Raw genomic sequence first — 25,398 nt, 5'->3', positions numbered from 1 at the left:
AAAAACCTTATGCAGGAAAAAAGGAGTGTTCATGATTGGCTGCATGCATAACCACCACATAATTGTGCTTCAATTAGATTTGAAATGTCTAGCTTCCTGAAAGATGAAGATTGAAAATTATTGAATGTTATGCTAGTAATATGACATGATATCAATTGCAGTACTATTGCTGGTAAATAATACACTATTATAGTAGGACTGGTTTTGCTCTCACAAAGAAAATACATGTCTTGTATGTAAGGTCAGATGATGAAGGTAGCTACTGGTAGGTCCATCTTTCATACTTACACCATCAATGGTGCAATGACATTGTATTGTTAGTTATGTAACAATTTTAAGAAGAAAAATCCTTCCATGTGTTTTATGAGTGCATTACCCAATTGTCCTCTTGATGACTCATAGACCCTTTAGAGGACAAAAGGGGCCCACCATAATTCTAAGTGTGGAACTGTGCACCAATTCAAATTTGTCAACCTGAAAATATTTTGTAGATATGGAGAGGCGCCGTGTACCCTCCTAATCTTTTCTTTCTTTTATTATTATATATGCATTTGGAGGATTGAGGAACCACCCCAACTATTATCTATATGAGTGTAGTAACCAGTGTAGTAACTATTATTATATATGAGTGTAGGGGTTTCATTTGGGAGGAAATATGATGTGGATGTAGTGGTTGGAATTGGAGAGAAAACTAGAGAAAGTTCATAAGTGCAATAAGATTCAACAAAAAGTGGAGTGGTAGAAGTCCAAAAAACGAAAGGAATTAAGATCATGGTCCGTGGGAATTAAGATCATACATCAGGCCATGAAATTCATATATCACACGAACGTTGTGAGCTGAGGGTTGAATCAATGTTTGCGGTATATGGAGATACAATACTATCAAGACATACTGTCGATGCAAAATCAGAATGATCAGAGAAGATATATAATAAACCACCAAGTCTGATGGAAGTCGGTGATTAGTAACAAAACAGATCGAATAAGGCATATACTATGGAGTAATTGATGGTATCGATTAAGATTAATAAGCATCAATAATGATGGTGATTTAACTAGTAATTGAACGAACATAGATTAATGCTAAACATTGATATTAAGACAGCATGAAGACTAATCAATATTTCTCGACAAACCATTTAGAATGAAGAAACGTGATTTCTTATGCTGTAAAGTAATTAATATGAACATTAATCAAGAGAAAGGGTGTAATTGCATTATAAGGAGACACATTTAAGAAAAGACATATCTCCTTGGATGCAACCCACCCCAATGTGCAAAGATATAAGATGGCAATCAAGCTCAGTCAATTTGGGAATGAATAATCAGATGCTTAGTTATTTTTTTTCTGTACTTCTATAGTGTTTCCACTAGTCAAGGGACAGCCGAATAAGTGGAGAGGAATACCCATCCTTGACTACCGAATAAGTGGAGAGGAATACCCATCCTTTTGCAAGGATAAAGGTTGCATGGTTGGAAGAAACTATATGAGTAGATAGCGGTTTCTAGATCTGAAATTATAACTTTGTAACATCGAAACAATTAGAATTTCCCATAAATGTAGATTCCTTTGTATGCTGAAAATATTATATCAGACAAAAGGGTCTCATTATTACACTTCAGTTTCACACCTATAAACATATGAAATTAGTCCTCTTTAATCTTAATATTCTATAACAATAAAACTACAAAGTGTTTCAATCAAGTCGTAAGTATAATAATTTGAAGAAATCTAAAAGGGGACATTACAACTCAACTTCACATGATGAATACTTGATAAAATACCTAAACGTACCTTATCCTCTCTTGAATAAAGCCTCTGAATGCTGAAGATGTCGCGAAAAGGATCAATTGAGATGACTTCAAGGTTCTTTGCTGTAGGATCTCTACGTGTGGATAAGCTCTTTGTGGTATGATGTGATTTACTGGAATCACAAGGGGACTTACACTTGACGACCTAAACGTCTGATTTGCTTTGAATATCGCTGGAACACAGGTTTTTACTAGCTTTGATTTGAAAAAAAGAAAAAGACGAGGGCGAGGAAAGGATCTAATCCTAACACTAAGAATGTAGGAGCAATGAACGATCTTTGATGAAATTCTAAGTAAGTCTTGTTTTGACATCCCAGGACCATCTCCGCAAGGTTAGTGCGATCTTCGAAGGAAAACTTTATGATGTTCAGATCATCACTACGGGCATAGACACCATCAGGCTGATGCATATCAATGAAGAAGCGACAATTGAAGTTAAGCTTAAGTTGAATGATTCTAGTTGACTACACAAGGCAAGTCTGCAATCAACAAACTGCTAGTAGTATGGATATACAAATTTCACCATCAATCAAACACATTTCTTCCACTCATCTAATAACATGAAATCAAATCTAAGAAGTATAGAGACCATGCAAATTGTTGAATCGACCCATAAATTTCACCATTTCTTCAATGAAGTTTTACAAGTCTTTTACAACAACACCTTGGCAACAATCTTTGCCTTCTCTCTCTACTCTACTCTAATTGCTATTCTATCAACTGACTATCCACTATTCACTAACTATTCACCTTCTAACTACTCTTTTTTCTATTATCCTTTACAAATGAAGAGCCGGGGCTTATATAGTGCCCTTAATACAATTCACTGGCTAAGATCAATTTGAGATCAATGGCCAAGATTCTACAATGAAAACCCTAATTAGGGTTTGTTACAACAAACTCAATTCTGACCAATGAAATAATTGTATTAATTGGACACATGTCTTCTCTAGAAAATTCGACCAATGGATAGCTGGGGTAGGTACATCGAAGTTTGTGCCACCTCCCATGAGTTAGGTACATTGAATCTGGACATGCTGAGGTGGACCAATCCGACTGGAGGAGCGATGACCAGGATGCCACCTCGTCTAACACTTGCAACTTGGTAGATATCCAATTTGATGATGCTGAGAAGCTAGCTTTAATTAACTCTTCTGAAACTATCTGCTTCTTCAACGAACCCTTGCTCTGACTTCTTTTGTCTTTGATGTGTAGGATGATTAATTTACCTCGCCTTGGAATGCTGGATTGGAAGAAGTTATTCTTGATGATGCTTGACCAAAGAAGGCCGTCCCTGTCGATGCTAGACTGGAGGAGGTCGCTCTTATCCTTGCTTGATCTTCTTTGATGAGACTGAGTTGGAGGAGATCATCCTTGTCCTGGACCGGATCTTCTTTGATGAGAGCCTGCCGACTTGTAGATACTCCAACCTTAGGAGTCGCCATCTTGATACCTACACAACATTTCAAAATTAGTCCTTGAGCATTAAAGGGTAGAAAATAAGACTCAAAAGGAAGATTTAAGATATTAATTAGGAAACTTCATGATAAATCATAGAGTTATCATTTCCTAATTAATTAATCAACACTTAGACTTTTCTAAAAAAAAGTGCCCAAAAATCAAGTCTTGAACAAGGATATTAGGATAATTTCGCAATACCTCCTCTTGAGTACTTAACTCTAAGACCTTTTGAAAATGATGCAAGAAAAATGGATTTTGCTAGGCAAAGTTTAAATCATAGCCCTCTCTTGGATGAATTGTGCCTCCATTAGCCTTCAATCTTCTGGATTTCGCTCCTCAAATTGCTCCTCAATTTCGCACTTTAGAAGGGATGAATGAATGATTTGAACTTGAAACAATGCCCCCCTATTATATAGAGCGCTCACCTTCTTTCCTCCAAGGCCGACTTGGCAAAAGGGACAAAAAAAAAAAAAAACTCTTTAAAAAGGTGGCGGACTTGCCTATAAAGGCAAAATAATGCCTTTGAGCACTCACTAACAAATTTTAATTCAAAAAATTAATTTTAGAGCCTCCAAGGGGAATTTTTTATTTATTTCAAGGCCTAAAATTAATTTATTAAATGCAAAATGCTTTCAAATTTAAATTTAATTTTCCACATGCCTCAAATTTAGCAATTTTGGTGATTTAATGCAAACTGGAGAATATCAATTTTTTGATCAAGGTCTTAATGAGGTTTGCTAATGATTTCGCCTTGGACTCTCTCCAAGGGTCAGGAGCGATTTTCCAAATTTAGCTCAAAATTGACATTTTTCAAAGCTCAAAATTTCTTCAAGGCATCTCAAATAGGTCCTCTTATTGAATCGCAGTCTTAGTTCTATCCATCTTAGGAGAAAAAGTGTGATTTTGGTGTTTTTCGCCCTGGACCCTCAGCAAGGGTCAGGAGCGATTTTTGCAAATTTAGGCTCAATCCATCATCATTTTTCGTGGAAACTTCATTTATCACTAGGTAATGTCCTTCCTCATCCAACCCAACTTCAAGGCAATTCAAATGTCATTTCACACCTATGTCTAAGCTTGGCCTTGCTCAAATTTTGGAGGAAAAGATAGGTTTTAGGATTTTCGCCCTGGACCTTTAGCAAGGGTCAAGAGCGAATTTCCTTTTCTAGGCTTGGTTCTTCCTTTTTCAAACTCAAAATCGCCTCAATTTGACCAAACAAGGCAAAAAATGTCTTCTACTATGATTTTCGCTCTGGACCCTCAGCAAGGGTCAGGAGCGAAATTTTGGTTTTAGGAAAAAATCCTTTATTCTTTTAAGTTAAAACTTCTCCGGAGGGTAAAGGGAGATGTCCTTGTTTCATCTATGTCCAAAACTTGACCTTTTTCGTTGCAAGATGAGATAAATTCAAAATTTCGCCCTGGGGCCTCAATAAGGGTCAGGAGCGAATTTGCTTTTATTGCCCAAAATTCATCAATTTGCACGCTTTCAAACCTTCAAATGCATCAAGTGACGTCCAATCTTCCTTCCGGGAGACCCTGCACAAAACAAGTTAGCCAAAATTAGTGCCAAATGAGCTTAAACAACATTTTTGCCTTGGACCCTCAGCAAGGGTCAGGAGCGAAATCCTCATTTTAGGCTAAATTGCTCAATTTTTTAGTTTCAAACCACTCCACAGGGCGAGGTAAGATCATTTTCATGGCCAGGAACAAGGTTTCAAGCTCAAACAAGGTGGCAAATGATGTTTATAATGAATTTCGCTCTGGACCCTCAGCAAGGGTCAGGAGTGAAATTCCTAATCTTGGCCAAAATCCATCATTTTTTTTCAAGGCTTTCAATCAATTCCAAAGTCCAACCAAATGCTTTGCAAATCGAAATTTGGTCAAATAAGGCAAGGAATGAGTCCTAGATTGATTTTCGCCCTGTACCCTCTGGAAGGGTCAGGGGCGAGATTCGATTTGGACCTCCTGAGAGGGTCAGGAGCGAAATTCGCCTTGGACCCTCAGGAAGGGTTAGGAGCGAAATTTGACTTTTTGAACTCTCCGTCAGGATAATTTTTATGGAATATAACATTTAAGTATAAGAAAGAAATGTCACTTATACTTTAAGTTATATTCCGTATATACTTTCAGGATGTTTGAGAGTGGTTTCAGACCTCCAGGAGTTATATTGCAAAATCTAGTTTTTGGAGGTTTTTCAGGTTCCAGACTTAGTCAAATTTCAGGATCAAGACATTCCAGACTTAGCCAAATTTCAGGATCAGGACTTTCCAGACTTCACCACTCACCAACTTGACCTAACTCAAGCAGAACCTGCTATCCAGGCGATCCCCTTGGCGACACTCAAAATGCAAAGCCTAACAGACAAAACCCTAAAAGACCTAGAAAACAAACCCTAAAAAGCAAAAAGCAGGGGTCCCCATTTGCAATGGGGCGATGTGTGAAATTCTCACAACAGGCACCTTATTTATTAATTAGTCTGGGAGGGCCTTATATAATCCTGGTAGCTTTTTGAACCAATATGATGAAAACTTGAAACTAAAACATGTTTTAGGCAGATTATTTCAGAGTTTTTCGTTGATTTTCCAATCCAAAGTGGGAAGCCCTTTTATAGATATATGGAGTTTTTTCTTTGTAAGGTGGGAAATGTTGTTTAGTAATTTTGGATCATTTTCAACATTTTATGTAGTAGAGTATTCTGATGGGCACAAACGTTGGCATGCCAAATCACATTTGGAATCTTAAGAGTTCTCTTTGGTCTAATCCTTGAGTCAATCATCATCTCAAGAGCTTGATTCTTAGTTTCTTGATCCCTTCTTTGCCATAGGCTTTGAGATCTTCATTTCTCTCCTTACTATTGTATTTAAGGATTTGATTTTCCTATTTCGTAATCTCTATTAGCCTTACGATGGTAGTTGTGATTGGTTGGCTTATGATCCTAGGGGACTTATGGAATGAAGCGATTATGAGATCAAAGGTAGAGAATGGGAGGAAGGGAAGCATAAAGGCCATAAGGTAAGTTTGTTGTTGTTTTATATTAAATAAATATTGGGGAGGGGAATTAAATGTTAGTGTCATAACCCCACATTTTTTGTAATTATTTAATAAAAGATAACATTTATACCTTCCATTATTTAATCGGAAATGACTCCTTGTTTTATATTAATATAATGATCATGTTTTATTTATTAACTCTTAATTTAACTTTACCATAAAATGTTGTTAATTGAATATATAATTATTGATGCATATAATGTGTTACTAAATAAATATAAACTCTAAATATACAATATAAAAAACTTAATGCATTATAAACATTATTATTAAGAAATGAGATCTTATCACCATACGATAATATTAAAATAGACCCCATATTAATATACATAAATAAAATATTTATAATGTATCGATACCCTATTAAGTGCGTGCTAACCTTAACATTACCGAGGGTATTGCACCCAGCAATCACATTGTATGTGATGCGGTGCGTATAGCTTAAAGGCGCCGAAAAGGAGTTTCGGGTGGGCCAAGGAGCGGTGACTCCAACAGTCACCCCCGCTCACTCCTCTCTCAGCAGTCACGATCCATGGCTGGGTCCGCCCCAACCCCCCCGATGGTATTAAAAGCACAACTCATGGGGAAAAGGTAGGAGGAAAGGCACGCAGGAGATAGGATAAAGGAAAGAAGCGGCAGGAGATGCAGGTAAGACACTTACCGCAATTGTTTAATCTGTAGTAAGGTTTTCATAAATCAATGGGGTTACATACTTATAGATAGGTAATTATTTAATTCATAAGTACATAAATTTGTGTAGATGTTAATTCAATATATTACATATACTTAGATGTGGCTAAAATACATTTTTTACGTAAATGGAAATTAATGTAATGGAATTAAATATAATATATTAACACATGATATATATAGATATATATATGTGTGTGTGTGTGTGTGTGTGTGTGTGTGTGTGTGTGTAGACATATGGGTATAAAATGTGTAAGAATGAACCTCCATTAACTAATGAATAAATTACACCTACAATGCATCGTTCAATTAAAAACTAGTCGGAATGGATTAAGAATATTATCATGTTGATGAATGAGGTAATTGCATATCCACACCTAGTGAGATTTATGAAGAATAGAGCAATAAGGATAGCAGGAACTGGGCCTCTGTTAGGTAGGCCACCCACTGCGGATGACTAAAGGTCTGCTGTCAGTTGGGCCAAGGGGGAGTGTACCGTGCTTGGGCCTGACAAGCGCTACGGGCATTCTATTGCAGCTAGTCCTCTTGATCTCATTAGGAACTAAATATGGGATTGACTTTTTGATTACAAGTAACCTTAAGAGAATTTGCTAAATACACTCTAGATAAATCATTCATATAGCAAACAAATGTTGATTGCATTGTTTATATGTTTTTTTTATAGATTGTGAATTTGGGACATTACAGTTAGTATGTAGAAAAAATGTGTGACAAAAGGTTGTTGAATTGCTTGAAATGACCACCCCTATTTTCATTTTGAAAGAGACTTGCAAACTACTATGTGATATCAATTAAATTGCTTAATAATCAACATGGCATTTTATCAAACACTTGACAAACATACAACAATATATGCAAAACCCGAAACTTCTTATTTGTTGTTAAATACTGATTTGCAATATAAATGTGCACATTCAACTGCCTTATGGGCTGCGACAATTATTCAGGTTTGTATTCAACAATTACAATGCTTAGTTATGAAAATATGATAGAAAAAACCTGGAATTGAATGTTGTAGTGGTCTGCAGATGTAATGGTAGCCTTCCAAACTTCTAATCAATAGGAAAAACAAGTAAACTTCATACCAACCTTGATCATGCACTATAGCAGCACTATTCATGGCACTGTAGCATTTTTACAATTCACACGACACTGTAGCAAAAACACTATTCACGCGGCACTGTAGCAAAAACACTATTCACACGATACTGTAGCAAAATCACTATCTTCAAATTTGCACTTTCAAGCCCTTGTTAAAACTTCATGCGAGAGCACCAGATGAAGCCCAATGTGTTTCCTGAATGAAAACACCATTAATCCTCCTGATTGTGTCTTTCAACAGCGAAGAGAATGCTAGCAAAGGATTCCGTCCTCCAAGCCCAATAATCAGATCTCTACGAAATCCAACAGCATAACATTAATCTCATCCAAGCATACCCCAAAAGAGAGCTTGCAACCTCAATTTATATCTTCTTCTTGGATGCAAACACTTCATTTCCTAAATGTGGGATGATACATTTTAGAATAAAATATTATTTCCCACAATGTACACATTAAAGGGAACTTTTAATATTTTAAACATTACTTTATATTCCCAACCTTATAATATAACGATAAAGTTAAATATTTAATTTAACTTTACATTTTATCGTTAAATATTAAAACATTGTTGATAATCCCTTTAAATCATTGTCACCTTCAAATATTTTTTACTGATAATTATGCCAACTAGGGAAACAGTAAAAATTTCAAGTCACTGCTTGGAGACTAACTTACTATAAATAGTAAGTGTCTAGAAACCCTGTCAGAGCAGCACCGATTGGCCTGAAATTGAAAACACCTAGGCCAAAACACCTCAGGATCCCACCAATGTCCTTGTTAGCCTTCGGGACCGTGTCAGAATAGGCTAATGACACCCCATATCATGTTGCGCTAAAAAGGGGACATTACATTGCTTGAGGTGAACGATGTGATATTGGGAGTTGAGAGAGATGTTGTTGATCAATATTGGGTGATAGTATGTGATATTACTTGAGGTGAACGATGTGATATTGGGTGATAGGAAAGATCTTAAGCCACATGTATGATGCAATGCATATGATTTCATGCTATGCATTCATATGATAGTAGGAGAACTTACAAGTAGATGACATAGTTTAGGACTATCATAAGGTTCATTCTCTAAAGACATCAATAGGATCACCAATATGACACAAGGGCATTGGGCACTAGCTATGTAAGAGATTCCATCAAATTGGGCTCTCTAATTTGTTCTTCATCGGATTCGTGCTTCTCTTGGCCTATTCCCCTTGATTTTCTATTTATGTTTGTATATGCGTTTTGTGTTTATCTATTTCCGATTTATCCCTTGTTATCCTTTGTTTTTAATAATTGTTTAATTGTGAAAATGGCATACAAGAGTTCAGTGAGTTTTGACTTGACACAAAATGGTTAACAAGTACTAAAATTAACTCCAAGAATCTATAATTGCACTCTTGTATGCCATTTTCATTTACACACCTCTTTTTATCACTAACTCGCATGCACTTTATGCAAGTACTATGAAACTAGTTGCATGCTTTATTAGGTCTATACATCATTTAATACTATTAAAGTATTCTCATTTTTTACCAATATCTCTTAGCTGATTTGTTGAAGATTGGATCCTATGATACTAAACCTAAACTTATCTTTAGTGATGCCATTGTCAGCACATATACTTACATTACTGTTGTTGTTGTTATTAATGAAAGCCTGCACCCTTGCTAAAGCTGTGAACTTCAGCTGCCTATTGAAACATGGGAACACTTCAAGACTGTGGGTAACCTAAAATTGAAGTGAACCTCCAGAGTAAGCTGGTTCTTTTCAAAATCTTCACCTAAACTAACAATTTTTAGAGAAAAGAGTGAGGAGGAGGACATATGAAACTAAAATCTAACTCTAAGGCGATACACGAAGATGGATACCTGAAAATCTGGACAAACTGATTAACACACGAAATAACCAATAATAAAAAGAAACCTTGCACAACTCAGAAAATTCATAACCTCTGCATCAACACTTAATAAGAAGGCTGTAAAAATTATAATCTCAGTAGGAGAAAAGATATTTTCTCACAAACTGAGGTTACTCTTACAACTGGCACAACCTACGACCTGCAACTGATTAAAAAAACTTCTGCATAAAGGTGCTAACGACAACACAATCACAAGGATAAAAGACATCACTTGAAACTGCATTATGACTAAGCACACAAAAACAAGAAATCTGAGAAGGCAGTATATATGCTTTCCAAAAATCAAATAATGAATAGTATCATCCACCTCCTCTTGGGCGAGAAGACCAAAAAAACCACTTGGAAAGACCTGAAACATGTCTGAAAGGGAAGTCAAGCCAACCCATGTTGCAACCACAAAAAGTCTTAAAAGCACCATAAATGGCCCTAAAATATCATCTGACAACCCTGCAAGCCTTCATAAATGCCAAAAATATCTCCTTGACCATTAACAAATAAAAATGAAATATACACCTCATAAAGTAATTTTTTAAATTTATTATTTAATTAAATATTTGCTTTGCTTCATGTTTATACTTAAAGGCAAAATGCTAGTAAATGATAATTAAATAATTAAATAAAATGACCTATTTATCACTTTAACAAACATTTTATTATTTTCATTTATTAGTATTTTTTTCTTTTTTACTTTAACCATAAACATGAAATAAAAGAAATCATTTAATTAAAATGATAAATTTAAAAAACTACTTCAATTGATACATATTAAATTTTATTTATTTGACACATGCCTAAAATCTTGATAAAAGATATATTTGTTAAGTGATTTGTGATTGACCACTTAATAAATATTTTTACATTTCATTATTTTAATAAGTGATAAACCATAAATCACTTAATAAATCATAAAATCTAAAGAGATTGCTAAGTGATAAATAAATTAATCACTTAACAAAACTTACATATTAAAAAGGAATGCAAAAAGCATCGACCTCTCTAGAGCTTTCACGGGGACATTGGCAAGGAAAAAGAAAAAAAAAAAAGTCAAGGCAAAAAAAACTTAAGGTTATCAAAGATATTTTAGGGAAAACAAACCCTAAATTATTCACTTCCTTCTTCATTGCATCCGATAGCTTCACTTAGAATCTCTGCTGGGCGCCGACAAGGAGGGTTTGGAGGTTGAACCTGCAATTTGTTGATTCTGGGCCTCTCACGACAGTCGAAATTTATCATTTTCTGTGCTTTCTTGTTGCTGCTGGGCATGAAACATATGAGCTGGAAACTGAAACATACAAACTTCTTCGTTTTCCTTTTGGCACGATATCTTCATTTCTCTGCTGTAGCGTGATTTTTTGCGAGCTGGGCGTGATACATACGAGTTGGAAACGGAAACATACAAACTTCTTCGTATTCCTTTTGGCACAATATCTTCATTTCTCTGTTGTAGCGTGATTTTTTGCGAGTTGGGCATGATTCTGAGTGCTGGGTGCTGCCACGCGAGCCTCTCTTCCTTGGATCCGTTTATCTTTTCGAATTTCTGAAAAAAGAAAACTCAGGTGCATATTTTTCTGACTCTTAAAGTCAATTTTCTGAGCATACTCCTCCGAAATCTTGAAATGTGGAAATGGCTTGCTTGTTTATTAAGTATGATATATCTGATTTCTCCATAGCTGGAATCCATGTTGCACCGATAAAGTAACATTGAGGTTGTACTGTTATGACTATTCCTTCAGGAAGAACACGAACAATCCGCAATGAATCACGCTACAGGTTCTAAGGTCTCTTCAGTCCCTCTAAATAGCCCCCATTTTGTGGTGAAAGAACTGCATTATACACCATTTTTTGCAAGAAATCAAAACCTTAACAATAAAGATTATACAAACTGCTGTTATAGCAATCATTTCATTCCTCACTTTCCTTTATTTCAACCCTACTCATAATTCCAATGGAAGAAACGAAGGTTAAAAATCATTTCAAAGCAAATCAATACTCTATGTTGTGCCTTTTTAAGCAATTAACGCTTTGACTGTGGTATTTATGTAACTGCCATCAAGCATAGATGTAATTTGGCAATTCTGGGACTGTCATGGTGTCATGGTGTTTGGCTATGAAAACTCCTTAAACACAAACTGCTCTCTTTGATGTTAGGCTCTTTTCAGGAATGCTGCTCCTTGGGACTGCATATTGGCATACTCTGTTATATCCTGTAGCTTATTTCGTTATCATTTGTGTACTGCTATTCATTATGAGTTTTAACTAGATCTTTGCCACTTATGTTTGCAAACTGGCTGCTCTTGAATACTGGAGACTTTGAACCTCTGCCCCTTGCACGATAACTTGCTGCTGTAGTCACCTTTTTGATAGTCATTCTCCTTGAATGAGTGATATTGCGGTGATAGCTTGGCATGACTGTTGTAGCTTTAATTTCATGTGTAATACTGCTCCTTCTGTTCAATTTGTAATAACCTCTATGACTAATGAGGCAAGGTAAAACAAAAGTCTGCTCCTTTAGGCCTATACTGCTATATCTTTGACAGTGACATGTAGCTGTACATTTGGCATGACAGAAAGCTCCTTGAATGTTTATGCTTTGATCCTTTATCATAGTTCTATCACAGTTACAACTGTCCTTGTAGTTGATCATTGATCACTGGCAAAACTTTGGCTCTTATATGCTATCATGACTGTGCTTGTACCTTTGTTAGGAACTATACACCTTTCTTTGATGGAATTGTAACAGTGTTGACTGCAAAAGTGTTTTAATCAACCTCTTGATTATCATAACATTCATCTCTATAAGGATTGTAGTTTGAAATATCATGTAACCGTCCTCGTGACTACATCCATTATAAACCTAAAAGGCATACCTATAACTTAGCATGCTGAGTTCAACCCTTGTGGGAGCCCATTTCACCCCACATGCTGAAAATGAAAAGACACTTGTATCTACACATGAAACAAACACATTAGATAAAAATGGGCATATGATAAGTGTGTTTGACAATCCTTACTTTCTTGGACATCTATGACAAGCTAGCTGCTATGATGCATGTGAAGATCAGATTGTATGTTTATAGGTGCATGTATAAGTAGTGTTTGATGACCCGACATTGCTCTAACAATAGTCTCTCCTTCAGGTGTAGGCATGCAGAGTAGCAACAGAGCAATAGCTGGATGGAAGGCAAGCGGGGAGATTAAAGACGATGCAGGGCAGCTCAAGCCGTACTCGTCATTCAGGCAATGATGAGTCACCCTTCATTACTCGTGCATTTTATTTTTATAGCACCTATAAATGTATCATGTGTTTTTTATGTGCATTATAGTGGTTAGTTTCACGGCTTGTGTGAGACATTATTCATTTAAATTGTCAATAAAGATACTTTTTTGCTCTCTTATCAAAATTAATTGCACTCTCTCTTGTATCATATGCATCTGGATGAATGCAATCTAATAATGTAATTCCTTTTGATTTTCTTAGTGCACTTGGAATGCAATATAGCAGAAGTAATATGTATCTTTGCTCGATTTTTGTAAAACAAACATAACTTAACCTATTTTAAGCTAGAAGCGAAAAATAGGTAACAGTTGCATAAGATTCCATCTTAATTATATTCTAATCACTTCATGAGGTAAATGATTTTACACTTTAGGCTACATTTTGCCATGAAACTTTGATGTTATTGACATCACAATGTAGCTTTGGTTGCCATTTATCAAAATTATGAAGTAGGTCAAGGAAGAACAATATCTTGGTGGTGATAGTGGGCAAGCGACTATAGTATGTATTTGCAACATCTACATGTCCTGGGGATCACCTCTTGGAAAGCTGCCCATTTGTGTAGGATGCATCGTTGTGGAACATTGGTTCAAAACCAATTTCTACATTAGAAATTTGGAATTTATTGAAGTAACCAAAAATTTGATTAATTAGCGTGTATCGAAGAGCACTTATTCATAGGAAATATCTATTTTATTCTTTTTGAATTCTGGTCCGATTACTATATTGCCAACCAGTATCTATCCTTAAAGTTGTACATTGTTATATTAATAAAAACAATCATTCATTTACTATAGAATAGGAGTGTGGTGTACCACTGACTGTTTATGATTTAAGACTGTTCACCTTGTTAGGTGCTTGTTTACTTGTCTATGTTAATAGGTAGTTCCTTACGTTCTTATGATTCGAAAGAGTGTATATATGTATGTGTATGATGCTTTTATCTGCCACAACAAAAATAGATTAGGAGAGTGAGTAGGAACTACCTGCAAAAAAAATAATTTGCCTCCATTTGAGGTTGGAACCATTGTTTACAGAAAGGCAGCCTCCCCCTGGCTGAATGTGCATGGAATCAAATAATTTTAGACATTGATGAGCTTTCTGATGCCACTATCATGGTATAAGAGCATGCTATAGATCTAGTAGAGAATTGGAGTGAATGTTTGATTCCTCCAATTGTGTATGGGAGCAAGCAAGCAGGATGCCTGTGAGGAGGAGGGAGACAAATCTTGTTCTACATTTAGCAGGAAGACTAGATTAGGTAATGAAAGCTATGGATGGGGTACAAGTGAATCAGGATGTCTTATAGGGTTAGCAAATCGTAGGTCATGGTTGTAATGTCCTACCCTATTTGCCACTATTTTATTTTAATTTCTTTCTCCCGATCAGCTTCTCAAGTATTCTCTCAAACAGTTTTCTTGCTTGTGATGAATTGTTTTCAGTTTGCATTATGAGCCTTAACGTGCAATGTAAATCATATAGCTTGCTTAATGAATATAATTCAGATTTCGCTCATTGATTTCATGACCTTTTTGCAAGTAACATCCATATAAATTGGAAAAACTATACAGCAGAAATAAACGTGATTTGCATTGAATTTTCAGTCACTCACATTACAGTAAGTCTGAACATAAAGAATCTGAAAATAAGACCAACCTTGATTACAACAATACTCAATCTGGAACGAACAACAGTCTGAAATATACTTAGCAGTCTACAATAATCTTTATTGCAACAACTTCAGACTGGAATGAGCAGTAATCTGGAACGTATAGCAGTCTAGTATATTTTGTTTCCTTTTTAACTGCAGAGAGGGTGATGTGGCACTGGAGAGAGATAGTGGTAGAGTGCAAAAAAAAAAACACAATTAAAAATCCCTTCGAATCCTTCACAGCTGGCTGTAGACATATACCTTTATTTAATCATTTCTTTCCTTTGAAAAGTCCAAGACAACTGGCAGATGAGGAGATGGTGGAAGAAGCTTAAAAAACACAAATAAGGAAATCTTTCAATCCACCGATTCCTTTGGACTGCTGTAGCTATTCTGGAAATTAAACCAAGAAGTCCACATCAACACATTATGGAATTTATTCCATGATATGCACCATACTTACTCACAAAGGGTGGATCCACCATACCTACTTCCAGAGGGTGGAACTAGGGCTCTAACCTCAGATTTCCCTCAGAGAAGAATGCATCACCACCATGCCTACTTGCAAAGCGTGGATCCACCATACCTACTCGCAGAGGGTGGAATGAGGGCTTTTGGGCTTCCTCTGAAGCTGAAAGAAATTGGCTCCCTTTGAGCCTGACAAGCTCCCTTTGAAGCTAAACATGTCAAGCTCCCTCTAACATTTCCTCCTTTTAGAAAATGAAGTCTTGATTTGACCTTTGCTCCTCCTGAGATGTCCCTATGCCAACTTCTGCAGAAGAAGCGAGAGGAGTAGACCTAAATTTGCAATCCCAAGCAAAATGACCATACTTGTCACACTTAAAGCATTGGATGTGAGATAAGTCCTTCCTTTTTTATTTAGGTGCAGGATCTGTATCTCTATCTCTATCCCACTTCCTTCCTTTGCCTTTATCCATATGCGAAGCAAGGACTTGATTTTCTACATCATAATGATCATGGTCAATTCCTCTTCCTATCAAGCCTGACTCTTCTTGTATGCAATTTGCTCTCAAACGATCGAACTTGGGAAGTTCCGATCTTGCACTAATTCCTTGAATGTAAGACTCCCAAGATGCCGGAAGACCATTGAGAGCAAGCATGGTCAAGTCACTGTCATCTCTCATATCAGAAATCCTCATGAAGTATGCTATGGCGGATTCACCTTTCATCATCTTGATGTGATGAAGCTGCTGCTTCAAAGCTAGGGCGCGATTGGTGTTGTTGATTTCGTACATCTTTTCCAATGTCTTGAACATTTCGCTAGCAGTCTTCAGCTTGGAGATGATAGGTACAATATGATCCTTCACGGAGTCAACTAGCATTCTTTGAGCTTGAAAATCTTTCTTCCTCCATGAAACCTTTTCCTCTTCTGCCTCAGGTTCAATGGATGATCTCTCCACAAAGTCTGCAACATCACTTCCATTCAATGCAAGCATGATTGAGAATCTCCATGACATGAAGTTGGAAGCACCATCCAATCTATCTTCAACCTTGAGACTATTCAACATTTCAAATGAAGTGATAAGAGCAAATAGGAAGAGGAGGAACAACTACAATCAATTTGATTACTCCTAATCCAAACCAAGCTCTGATACCATGTTAATTTTAGCAATCAGATTGACAGTAAGAAACAGAAAACATGAAATGCACACATAACATAGTGTTACCCTGGGAAAACTTCCCACTTGGAGGTGAAAAACCTAGCAAGAATATCTCAAAACCAATAGATGTTAAGGGCACAACCAAACCGCAAATTAGCTCAGCTGGGCACAACAAATGATCACCAAAGTATACACTTATCTGCAACTCTGATTAGATTTGAATACGAACGAAATCCCCACAATGTCATATGCTGATCTTGGATGATGTTCGCTGGCTAAGGATAGCAGATTGAGCAGGAATCACAGACTTAGGAGATGATTTGCCTTGGCTAGAGTAAGCTCGCTCAAGGTAGAATAACTTTGGTTCTCCGAGTAGGCTGAATTCGCTCAATGATGAAGTGATCAGGTTCGCTGCTACGTGAGATCAGATTCGTTGTTGTAGATCTCTTGATTAGGACAGATTGCATATGTAATGTCCCTCACCTATTCTGATATCAATTTTCAGTCCTTGACCCTTTGGAGAATTTCATTGAGCACTTGGCATATGATTGGTTCAAGATACCTCAGACATGTCTTGACATTAAAAACCTTTGTTTCAACAATAAGGTGACTTGCCAAACATAAACTATGATCTAGAATGATAGTGCAGCCACAATTCCTAAAGTTTGATTCATTGACATAAAATGGTATGCAGAAAATAAAGGTTACAACAGACTGTCATTAAGACAAATAATTGGCAAGCATCATATAACACTATCTGAATGGACAACCTTATAACTCCTTCATGAATGAATCAAATAGGCTCATTACATAGCCGATTTACATCAATTATATTGACCAACAAACATGGACACTTTCAGATTGTCTGAGAACATATGACAGTTATAGACTCACACATTCAAACTGGAAATGCAATGTATTTGATAAGCAAAGAACCTGGTAAGAGTCGCTTTGATGAGGCGATGAAGAATCAAGCAATATCCAAAATATTGAGGATTTCCTAATACCCAATTGAACTGTTCACTGTCGCACCTTGCTGCGGATGTGAAAAGTCTGAGATGACAATGAGGACCGCAGATAAACGCTTCACCAATTGATGTGTCCTCGATGCCAAATCATGAAGAGGAGACCCGAATTGAGGGTTCTCAATACTCAGGCCCGATTCTGATTATGAACTGATATATATCGGTCGACTCTATCACTAACTCTCCCAAAATATCACCAAAAGAGATCGCCTTGTCCTCTAGATGAAATCGCTATCCTCCTTCATGAAATTTGATGCCTCTATAGTGATGGGTGAACAAAATCATGGAAGGTGATAATCTACTTCAGATTGATTTCCTGTTGCAACTTACTCAGATCACTTCCAAATTACTCCAAATAGGATCGCCCTTTTCCTTAGGATAAATCGCTGTCTTCAAAACACATAAGGGGATGCATTCACCATCATCAATGAGCATATCGTGGAAGTTTGAAGGTCTGAAGCAACCACCACAAAAATTTGATATGAAACCTCAATAAGCTCAATGTGGAGAGCTGAATGTTCCTCACTCTCAATGCAACCCTTCAGAGGATCTTTCACCCCCTAAGTTATGCAGATCGAAGGGAGGTTTCGTTCCCTACGACCAAATCTGCGGACAGTCCTTGGCTCCACAACCACAATTCAAGAAGATAACAAACAACTGATGCCCATCCATGAATTACCCTCTTCTATTATTTGATATGTAAAATATAATCAAAATGCTAAATTTTTTGTTTGCTCAGAATTTTATTTAGAATAGTCTATGGAGTATTTTAAGCGAGTTTGTTGCCTTCGTATCCATTAAAAGCATTAAATGTTTTAACTGCACCCAAGTTGATAACTACAAACCAGTAACCCCCCGGTTTTGTTTTCTCTTCCAAATGAAAATACGCCCAATCTCATTAAGAGCATTCAAGAGGATTGGCATTGAGAGACCACTGGGCCTCCAGGGTTATGCTTTATTTGTGGCTACCCTAGATCTTTGACTTTTTTTGACCTTGGATTGGTAACTCCTTGCCCTGGTAATATAGTCAACAAGTCTTATAATATTAGTAGTCGGACATGAATATGTAATGAATGTTAATTGTTGATGTTGTCGATGCCTTCAAAAGATTATGCAACTTCAGCATAGATTTTAAAACTGTCACTCGTCAGTCTGCTGCACATGCTAAATTTAGTTTTAGATTTTTAAGCTTTATTTACATTGCGTGAGTAGTTTAAGTTCCGTTAACTCTACCTAAGTAAAGAAATCAATCTGCCACTTTGAAATAAGCTGTACGATGCATGATTGCTACGATTTGAGGCTATAAATATTATAAATAAATAAGCTGCTTATGTATTGTTTTTGTAGTCACATAAATCTGTCCACTTAATTAAATGAATATTTAGTATTTATTTGATTATTTAACCATCAATCAATAATTAATTAATTTAATATTTAATTAATTCATCTTAACCCTCTTCTCTTATTAATTAAATAAATTATTCAGTTTATTTGATTTAATTCACTTAACCAAATTCAGACCATTAATTAAATAAATAAATCATATTTGTTTAATTAAATCTTCTCTCACATATATTTATTTAAAACCCCCAAAATCCCATCTCTCACATTTAAATAAATTAACATTTATTTAAATCACCTTTATACTCCACCCAGAAATGCAAGTTGCACAACTATTTTAAATCCTATTTATCCTCACCCACTTGAAATCTTTAATGGTTTTTTTTCAAACTTAATGGCTTCCCTTAAAGTCTTCTTAAGACTACTTTAATGGTTTTTCTTAAAGTCTTCAAACTTAATGGCTTCCTTGTAGAGTCTTTTTAAGCCTTTAAAGGTTTCCCTTAAAGTCTTCAAGCATTTAATGCTTTATCTTCATTTTTCTCATTTAAATAAATTAATATTTATTTGAAATGCAAATTACACCGTTTAATTGAAATGAATGATTTTATTTCAATTGAAAATCTCAAAATTCCTCCCACTTGCATTCTCCTACAAAATCCACTTGCATGCCTAAATCCCTTCTAGATTTTTCTAACTCTTTTTAATTATCCTAATCTTATCCTAATCATTGTCACATTCCTAAATAAAAGGAAGTCACTTCTCAAAAACCTCCAAAGTCTTCAATAACCATTAAAGGCTTTATGTCTTCAAATGGTTAACCTTTAAAGTTTTCCAAACCATTAAAGATTCTTACACAACCATTTATGGTTAACTGACCTTTTACCTTTGGTTAGAGACTTTCCTCTAACTTAACCATCCTTTTGACTCATGGGTCTCTTCAAAGCATTTATTTCTTTGACTAAGGTAACCATTTAACCCTTGCACATTCATTTATCCCTTGGATAAAAGGAATATCCTTTAACCTAACCCTAACCCAACCCCCTAGGGTAACCATCATGTCCCCTCAAGCATTTAATGCTCCTTATCTCTCCTCTCAAGCCTCCTCATGGTGACACTTGTCAACATGAGATTGGGTTGAAAGTCTCACATGGATTGAATATCTTCCAATCCTAACCCTTGTTAAGATTGCTCAATCTTAACCCTTCATTTCCCCATTTTTTCTATAAATAGAACCTTTCTCCTCAAGCAAAGGAGAAAGAATTAGAGTATTGTTGTTATACTGGTATTAGCATAGAGATTTTTCATAGCATCACTATCTACACTTGCATAACATTTACTTATCATATTCAACCATCTTGAATCTCCATATCGCATCCATGGCTAGTGCTAAAAGTTGAGAGCTACATTCATGTGGGACTTGGAGAGAAGAGGAACAAGGGAGGAGCAACTATGAGCATCTTGATTAACATTTGGAGGAGTATAGTTTATCTATTCTATGTTTGTATGCTTTCTATTTCATGCTTAATATCTCTCTTGATATGTCTGTTTAGAATAATCTTTTGTTGCTAACACTAATGTTTGTTTCTTGTGCTCTTGTGTGTGTTGTCATCAAGCAGATTTTCTAATCCTTTTTGCAGAGCATCAATTTTATTTTGTAAACTGCAATAAAATAAAATCTCTGTTAAAAAACAGAGCATCCTGCCTTTAAAAAACAGAGTAGTCTGTTGTTATTCAAATTCATTTATTTTCAATTTCTTTGTGTCAATTATGAATGATCATTAGGTAAATTTAGGAAGCAGAAATGGAAATAGATGGCACATTTGGTTGACAATGAGAACTTTTATCCCCATTTGGAATAGGAGGCATGATGGCTATGATGTAAATTCTTGCCAGTTGTACCCTACGTCGTCCTAATGTACGTTAACTTCTACTGTGCATTCTTTTCTTTGTTGCATCATCCCATGTAAAATTGATATGCTATTTAATTTTATTACAGGTGGCTTCCACTCGTGTGGTGAAGAAAAACCTCAATCCAGTTTGGAATCAAGAGTTCATATTCCCTGTCGTGGATGATAACCATTTACTCAAACTGGTAACAGATTACTCAATTTTGTAAATCATTAATTTTTTTATTATAATAGGTAGAAAAAATAGTGATTGAACATGGGTTTTGCAGTATGTGTGGGACAAGGATAGATGGGGATGTGATGACAAGATGGGTAAAACTGAAATTGATGTGAGAGATCTAATGGAGAAAGATCTGAATTCTGGAAAGGTGGTTTCTCCATGCAAGCAAAACTTCTTGTACAAAGATAGCCATATTATTCAGCTTCAAGGTGAGAAAAAAGTGCAAGAAGCATGCTTGTAGTTTGGTATAAATACTAAAGTTGTAATATGACAATTGCTTTATAAAAAGCTTGAAATAAAGGTGAGAATTTTGATATAGAAAAAAATATTAGTTTATGCTATTGAGGGGTTATTAGGAAGCATTATGTTTTTATTCCCTTTGAATTTCATGAGGCATTTTATAAAATGATGATTATGAATTTAATGTTTTTTTTGTGGTAGGAAATGTTAAAATAAGTCAAGCTCAATTTGTATTGCTCACGTGTCAATAGAGTTTGAGTAGGAATCAATGAAGAACTTTAGAGTTGTCCATCAGTTCCAATTTGCTGTTAAGTTCTACTAATTTGCTATCAAACTAAGTTCAGATTTGTTAAAAAGTTGTTAGGTTAGTTGTTGGGTCACATTGTGTTATAAATATGTATTGGTGTTACACTTCTTCTATATTTGTTACTTTTGCTGTTATGAGGAGCATTGAAAATAAACTATTATTTAGGATAACTACTCTTCTCAGTAACTTCAATTTGGAAATGAAGAAACAGGGATACTTATTTCTTAAAAAATACTCTTTTAGAATCCTTTTAGACATGAAAATCAGACATTTACATGGTATACATAATGTTCTAGAATAGTATTATTACGTCGAGAGGCGTAAAACTACAGTGGCACCGAGCTATTTTATTCCTGTAATTTTAATGACTAGATAATGGATAACTTAAAAATAAGTTAAAGACTAAAATCTAAATTAAAAAGAAACTTAAATATATATATTTAAATCTAGATTTAAAATATATTTAATATATATTTAACAATAGGTATTAAATATTCAATATTAATCATTATTTGATTATTAACACATTCTTTCTTTATTACATATGTTTAACAATACATATTAAATATTCAATAAACTATTACACATTCATATTAAATATTCAATATTGATCATTAATAAATTATTACACATTCATATTAAATATTCAATATCGATTATTAATAAATTATTGAAATCATATTATACTAAATTATTTCAATATTTGATTAGCTTGAATAGGTATAGGTTACATAAATATGATCATAGAGTAATGATTAATGATGGAACGTGACAATCCACTCTTCCTAACTTTGCTTGTCCTCAAGCAACTTGAGTTGGGGATGGTTAAAAATTTCTTCTCCATCCCATGTAGCATGTTCTTCGGGTAATCCCTTCCATTTTACCAAGAATTTTGAGATTACCTTGTCCCTCAACCTTGGTTGTCTCATATTTAAGATGGTTTCGGCTTCTAAGATCAATTTACCGTCATCATCAAGAGGTGGTAAGTCTGCACAAGGAGTAACTTGTTGTCCCAATACCCTTTTCAATCTAGTTATGGATTCTACTGTTTTCTGGCAGTTCAAGCTCGTATGCCACTTCTCCTATTCTTCGTAGAACTTTGCAAGGACCATAAAATTGAGGTTTGAGCTTTTTTGCTCCACTTGTCTTAATGGATGTTTGCTTGTATAGTTGGAGTCTTAAGAAAACAAGGTCTCCAACCTCAAATGTTCTTTCCACCTCATTTCGATTGGCATAAATATTTTGTTGATTCTAGGCATGGTGTAGATTGTCCTTGAGAACATTCATGATATCCATACTTTGATGTAAAAAGTCCTTGGCCCTGGGCACCCTGTTGTCTTGGATGATTAGATTCTCGAAAGAAGTAGCATCATACTCATAAAGGGATTTAAATGGGCTCATCCCTATAGACATGTGGTGGGTATTATTATGTCAATATCCACCCAAATGCAGCCATTTGATCCATGCATTATGTTGATTGGTAACATAGTTCCTCAAATATCCTTCCAACCATTTGTTTACTATTTATGTTTGACCATCAGTTTGGGGATGATAATTAGTGGTAGGAGTGAGATATGTTCCTGCTAGTCGAAATGATTCTTGCCAGAATTGATTAAGGAAGCGATTGTTACGATCACTGATGATGTTCTTAGTGTTGGCATTATAACAGACAAAGGGAGATTGTTGGCATTCCAATTACAATAAGAGATTGTTGACATTTCAATAAGGATATTGAGAAGGTTGTTGATGATTATAGATATAACTGCTAAAAGATGTTTACTGTTTTAATATTATTATTTTGTCATTGATGTCAAGAAATTGATTTTCTAATTCAGTATGATGTTGCCATATCTTAAGAAGTATGATTTGGTGAGTATAAAGATGTCGGTAAAAGACACAGAAAGAATGTGATGAATAAGGGGAGGAATAAGTTATTCAATGGGCAACTATTACCGTGTTAGACAATGATGAGATCATGATGTTTAGATTATTTTGATATCTTACATATGTTGTTGATTATAAGGTTAATACTATACTATGTTACCGAGCAAAGAACCTAGTCGGTAAACCCTAAGGTTATCGCTATCGGTTAATGAAGGCAAAATGTCTACCGAGTGAAGTTTTGTATTTACCGACTTGCAACCGAGTAATAACAAAATCCATTGAATGAATAAAAGCATTATTTAATGAAGGAAGCTAATGAGCTGGTTATGATTAAATGATTGGTATGTCATGCATGAAGTTTGTTAAAAAATCTATGGCAAAGGAAAATCAACAGGAAGATCTACAGCTCAGATTGATTTGCAATACCCTAGCACAAGTTCCAAGAAATGTATGCAAGTTCCAAGGTGGGGTAAAACGTTTTCATATCGAAGGATACATTGAACTTGGTCAAGTTTGAAGATCTGATGGCTATGATTGATCATGGGATATGTGATCAAGGAGATTAAGCGGTTGGCAAATTGTTTATAAATAAAGAACTGATGATAAACAATGTATGCAGACAAGTGTAAGCACAGGGATGCTACATAGTGATTACTGAGCACAAAATCTTGAAGACCTGTTTTGAATAACAAAGTATAGAGCTCAGCAGATGGACAAGATAAGTTTTATGGCTAGATTGTATTGAGCAAATAAGAATCTGCTTTAGCATTTTTAGATGTGAAGTTGTAGATAGATTTTTATTACTGTTATTTTGTAAAGTGACAGAAAATCTCTTAACCGAGTGGACTTAACAGTCTTATTTGTAAAACCCTCTAGCAAGGTGACATTTTGATTGAGTGTTTGAAATCCCTTAACAAGGTCACTTCTAACAAGGTGAAGATCCTAACAGATCTGAGGGAAATCCCTTAACCCGGTCACATCTAGCAATGTGTTTGTAATCTTTAACATGATTTGCTTTTAACCGAGCATACTCTAGAAGAGTATATTTCTTAGTGGGTTCGAAATCCCACAGTAGTTTTTCCCTATTTGGATTTCCACGTTAAATCTGGTGTTATGATATTTATATGCTTATGAGTTTGCATGTTTAGCAGTTTTGGTTATATTACTGAAGTATATGTTACCGAGGTTGAATCTGTTGTTTTTATGGAAGATTAAGTTTGTATGATTCACCTACCCCCCTCCCCCACCCTCTCATCTTGTTAGCTTGGCATCTGTACTTAACATTAAGTATCAGAACTATCAATTGGTATCAGAGCTTTGGACTCCAGAAGAAAAGTTTAAAGGTACTTGAGGCAAAGATCCAAAGATGTATAAGAGGGATGCACCAAAGCTGAACAAGTCAAGTTTCTCTACATGACAGAAAAGGATGAAGCTGCACCTATCAAGAGTTGGAGAATATGTTGTATATTATTTGGAGAATGATTTCATTACACCGAGCACCTATCCATTGACAATGGAAGAGATAAAGACAAAGCAAGAACATATCCAAACAATGATTGAAATAACATCTGCATTGACCGACTCAGAGTTTAATGATCTAGAAGGCTGCAATGATGCAAAGGCAATGTGGGACAAGCTCATATCTGTGTATGGTGGAGATGAACATGTTCAAAGAGAAAAAGTGGATAGTCTAAAAGGACAACTTGAATCTATGAGGATGAATGAAGGTGAGAACATAACCCAGTACAGTACAAGACTAAAGGTGGTTGTCAATCAAATTAAAGGAGCAGGTGGACCTATTGAAGAAAATGATATAACAAGTAAGTTGTTAAGAACTCTTCTACTAGCTTAAGCAATCCGAGCCTCTGCAATCAAT

The 25,398-nt window shown here is 35.5% G+C and overlaps 1 protein-coding gene across 1 annotated transcript; it reads left to right on the top strand.

Annotated features, from left to right (window-relative positions):
- The first annotated feature begins 6,175 nt into the window (after positions 1-6,175).
- LOC131053670 (protein C2-DOMAIN ABA-RELATED 10-like) lies at positions 6,176-21,428 on the top strand. The gene is made up of 4 exons (XM_059213692.1): positions 6,176-6,282; positions 13,249-13,285; positions 20,961-21,056; positions 21,141-21,428. Exons 1-4 carry the CDS (start codon positions 6,176-6,178, stop codon positions 21,330-21,332), a joined length of 432 nt encoding a protein of 143 aa, XP_059069675.1. The 3' UTR covers positions 21,333-21,428.
- The last annotated feature ends 3,970 nt before the right edge of the window (positions 21,429-25,398 follow it).

This window comes from Cryptomeria japonica, chromosome 2 (assembly GCF_030272615.1).
Source record: "Cryptomeria japonica chromosome 2, Sugi_1.0, whole genome shotgun sequence".
In the NCBI taxonomy this organism is placed as follows: domain Eukaryota; kingdom Viridiplantae; phylum Streptophyta; class Pinopsida; order Cupressales; family Cupressaceae; genus Cryptomeria; species Cryptomeria japonica.
Note: the sequence above shows the minus strand (reverse complement) of the source record. Positions and strands in the feature narration are given on the sequence as shown.

What these genes read in the sequence shown, in the direction of transcription:
- LOC131053670 (XM_059213692.1), top strand. Translation starts at nt 6,176, where the DNA reads ATGGTAGTTGTGATTGGTTGGCTTATGATCCTAGGGGACTTATGGAAT. An exon ending in GGAAGCATAAAGGCCATAAG is followed by an intron (nt 6,283 to 13,248) that starts GTAAGTTTGTTG and finishes GGGAGATTAAAG; the next exon opens with ACGATGCAGGGCAGCTCAAG. An exon ending in AAGCCGTACTCGTCATTCAG is followed by an intron (nt 13,286 to 20,960) that starts GCAATGATGAGT and finishes ATTTTATTACAG; the next exon opens with GTGGCTTCCACTCGTGTGGT.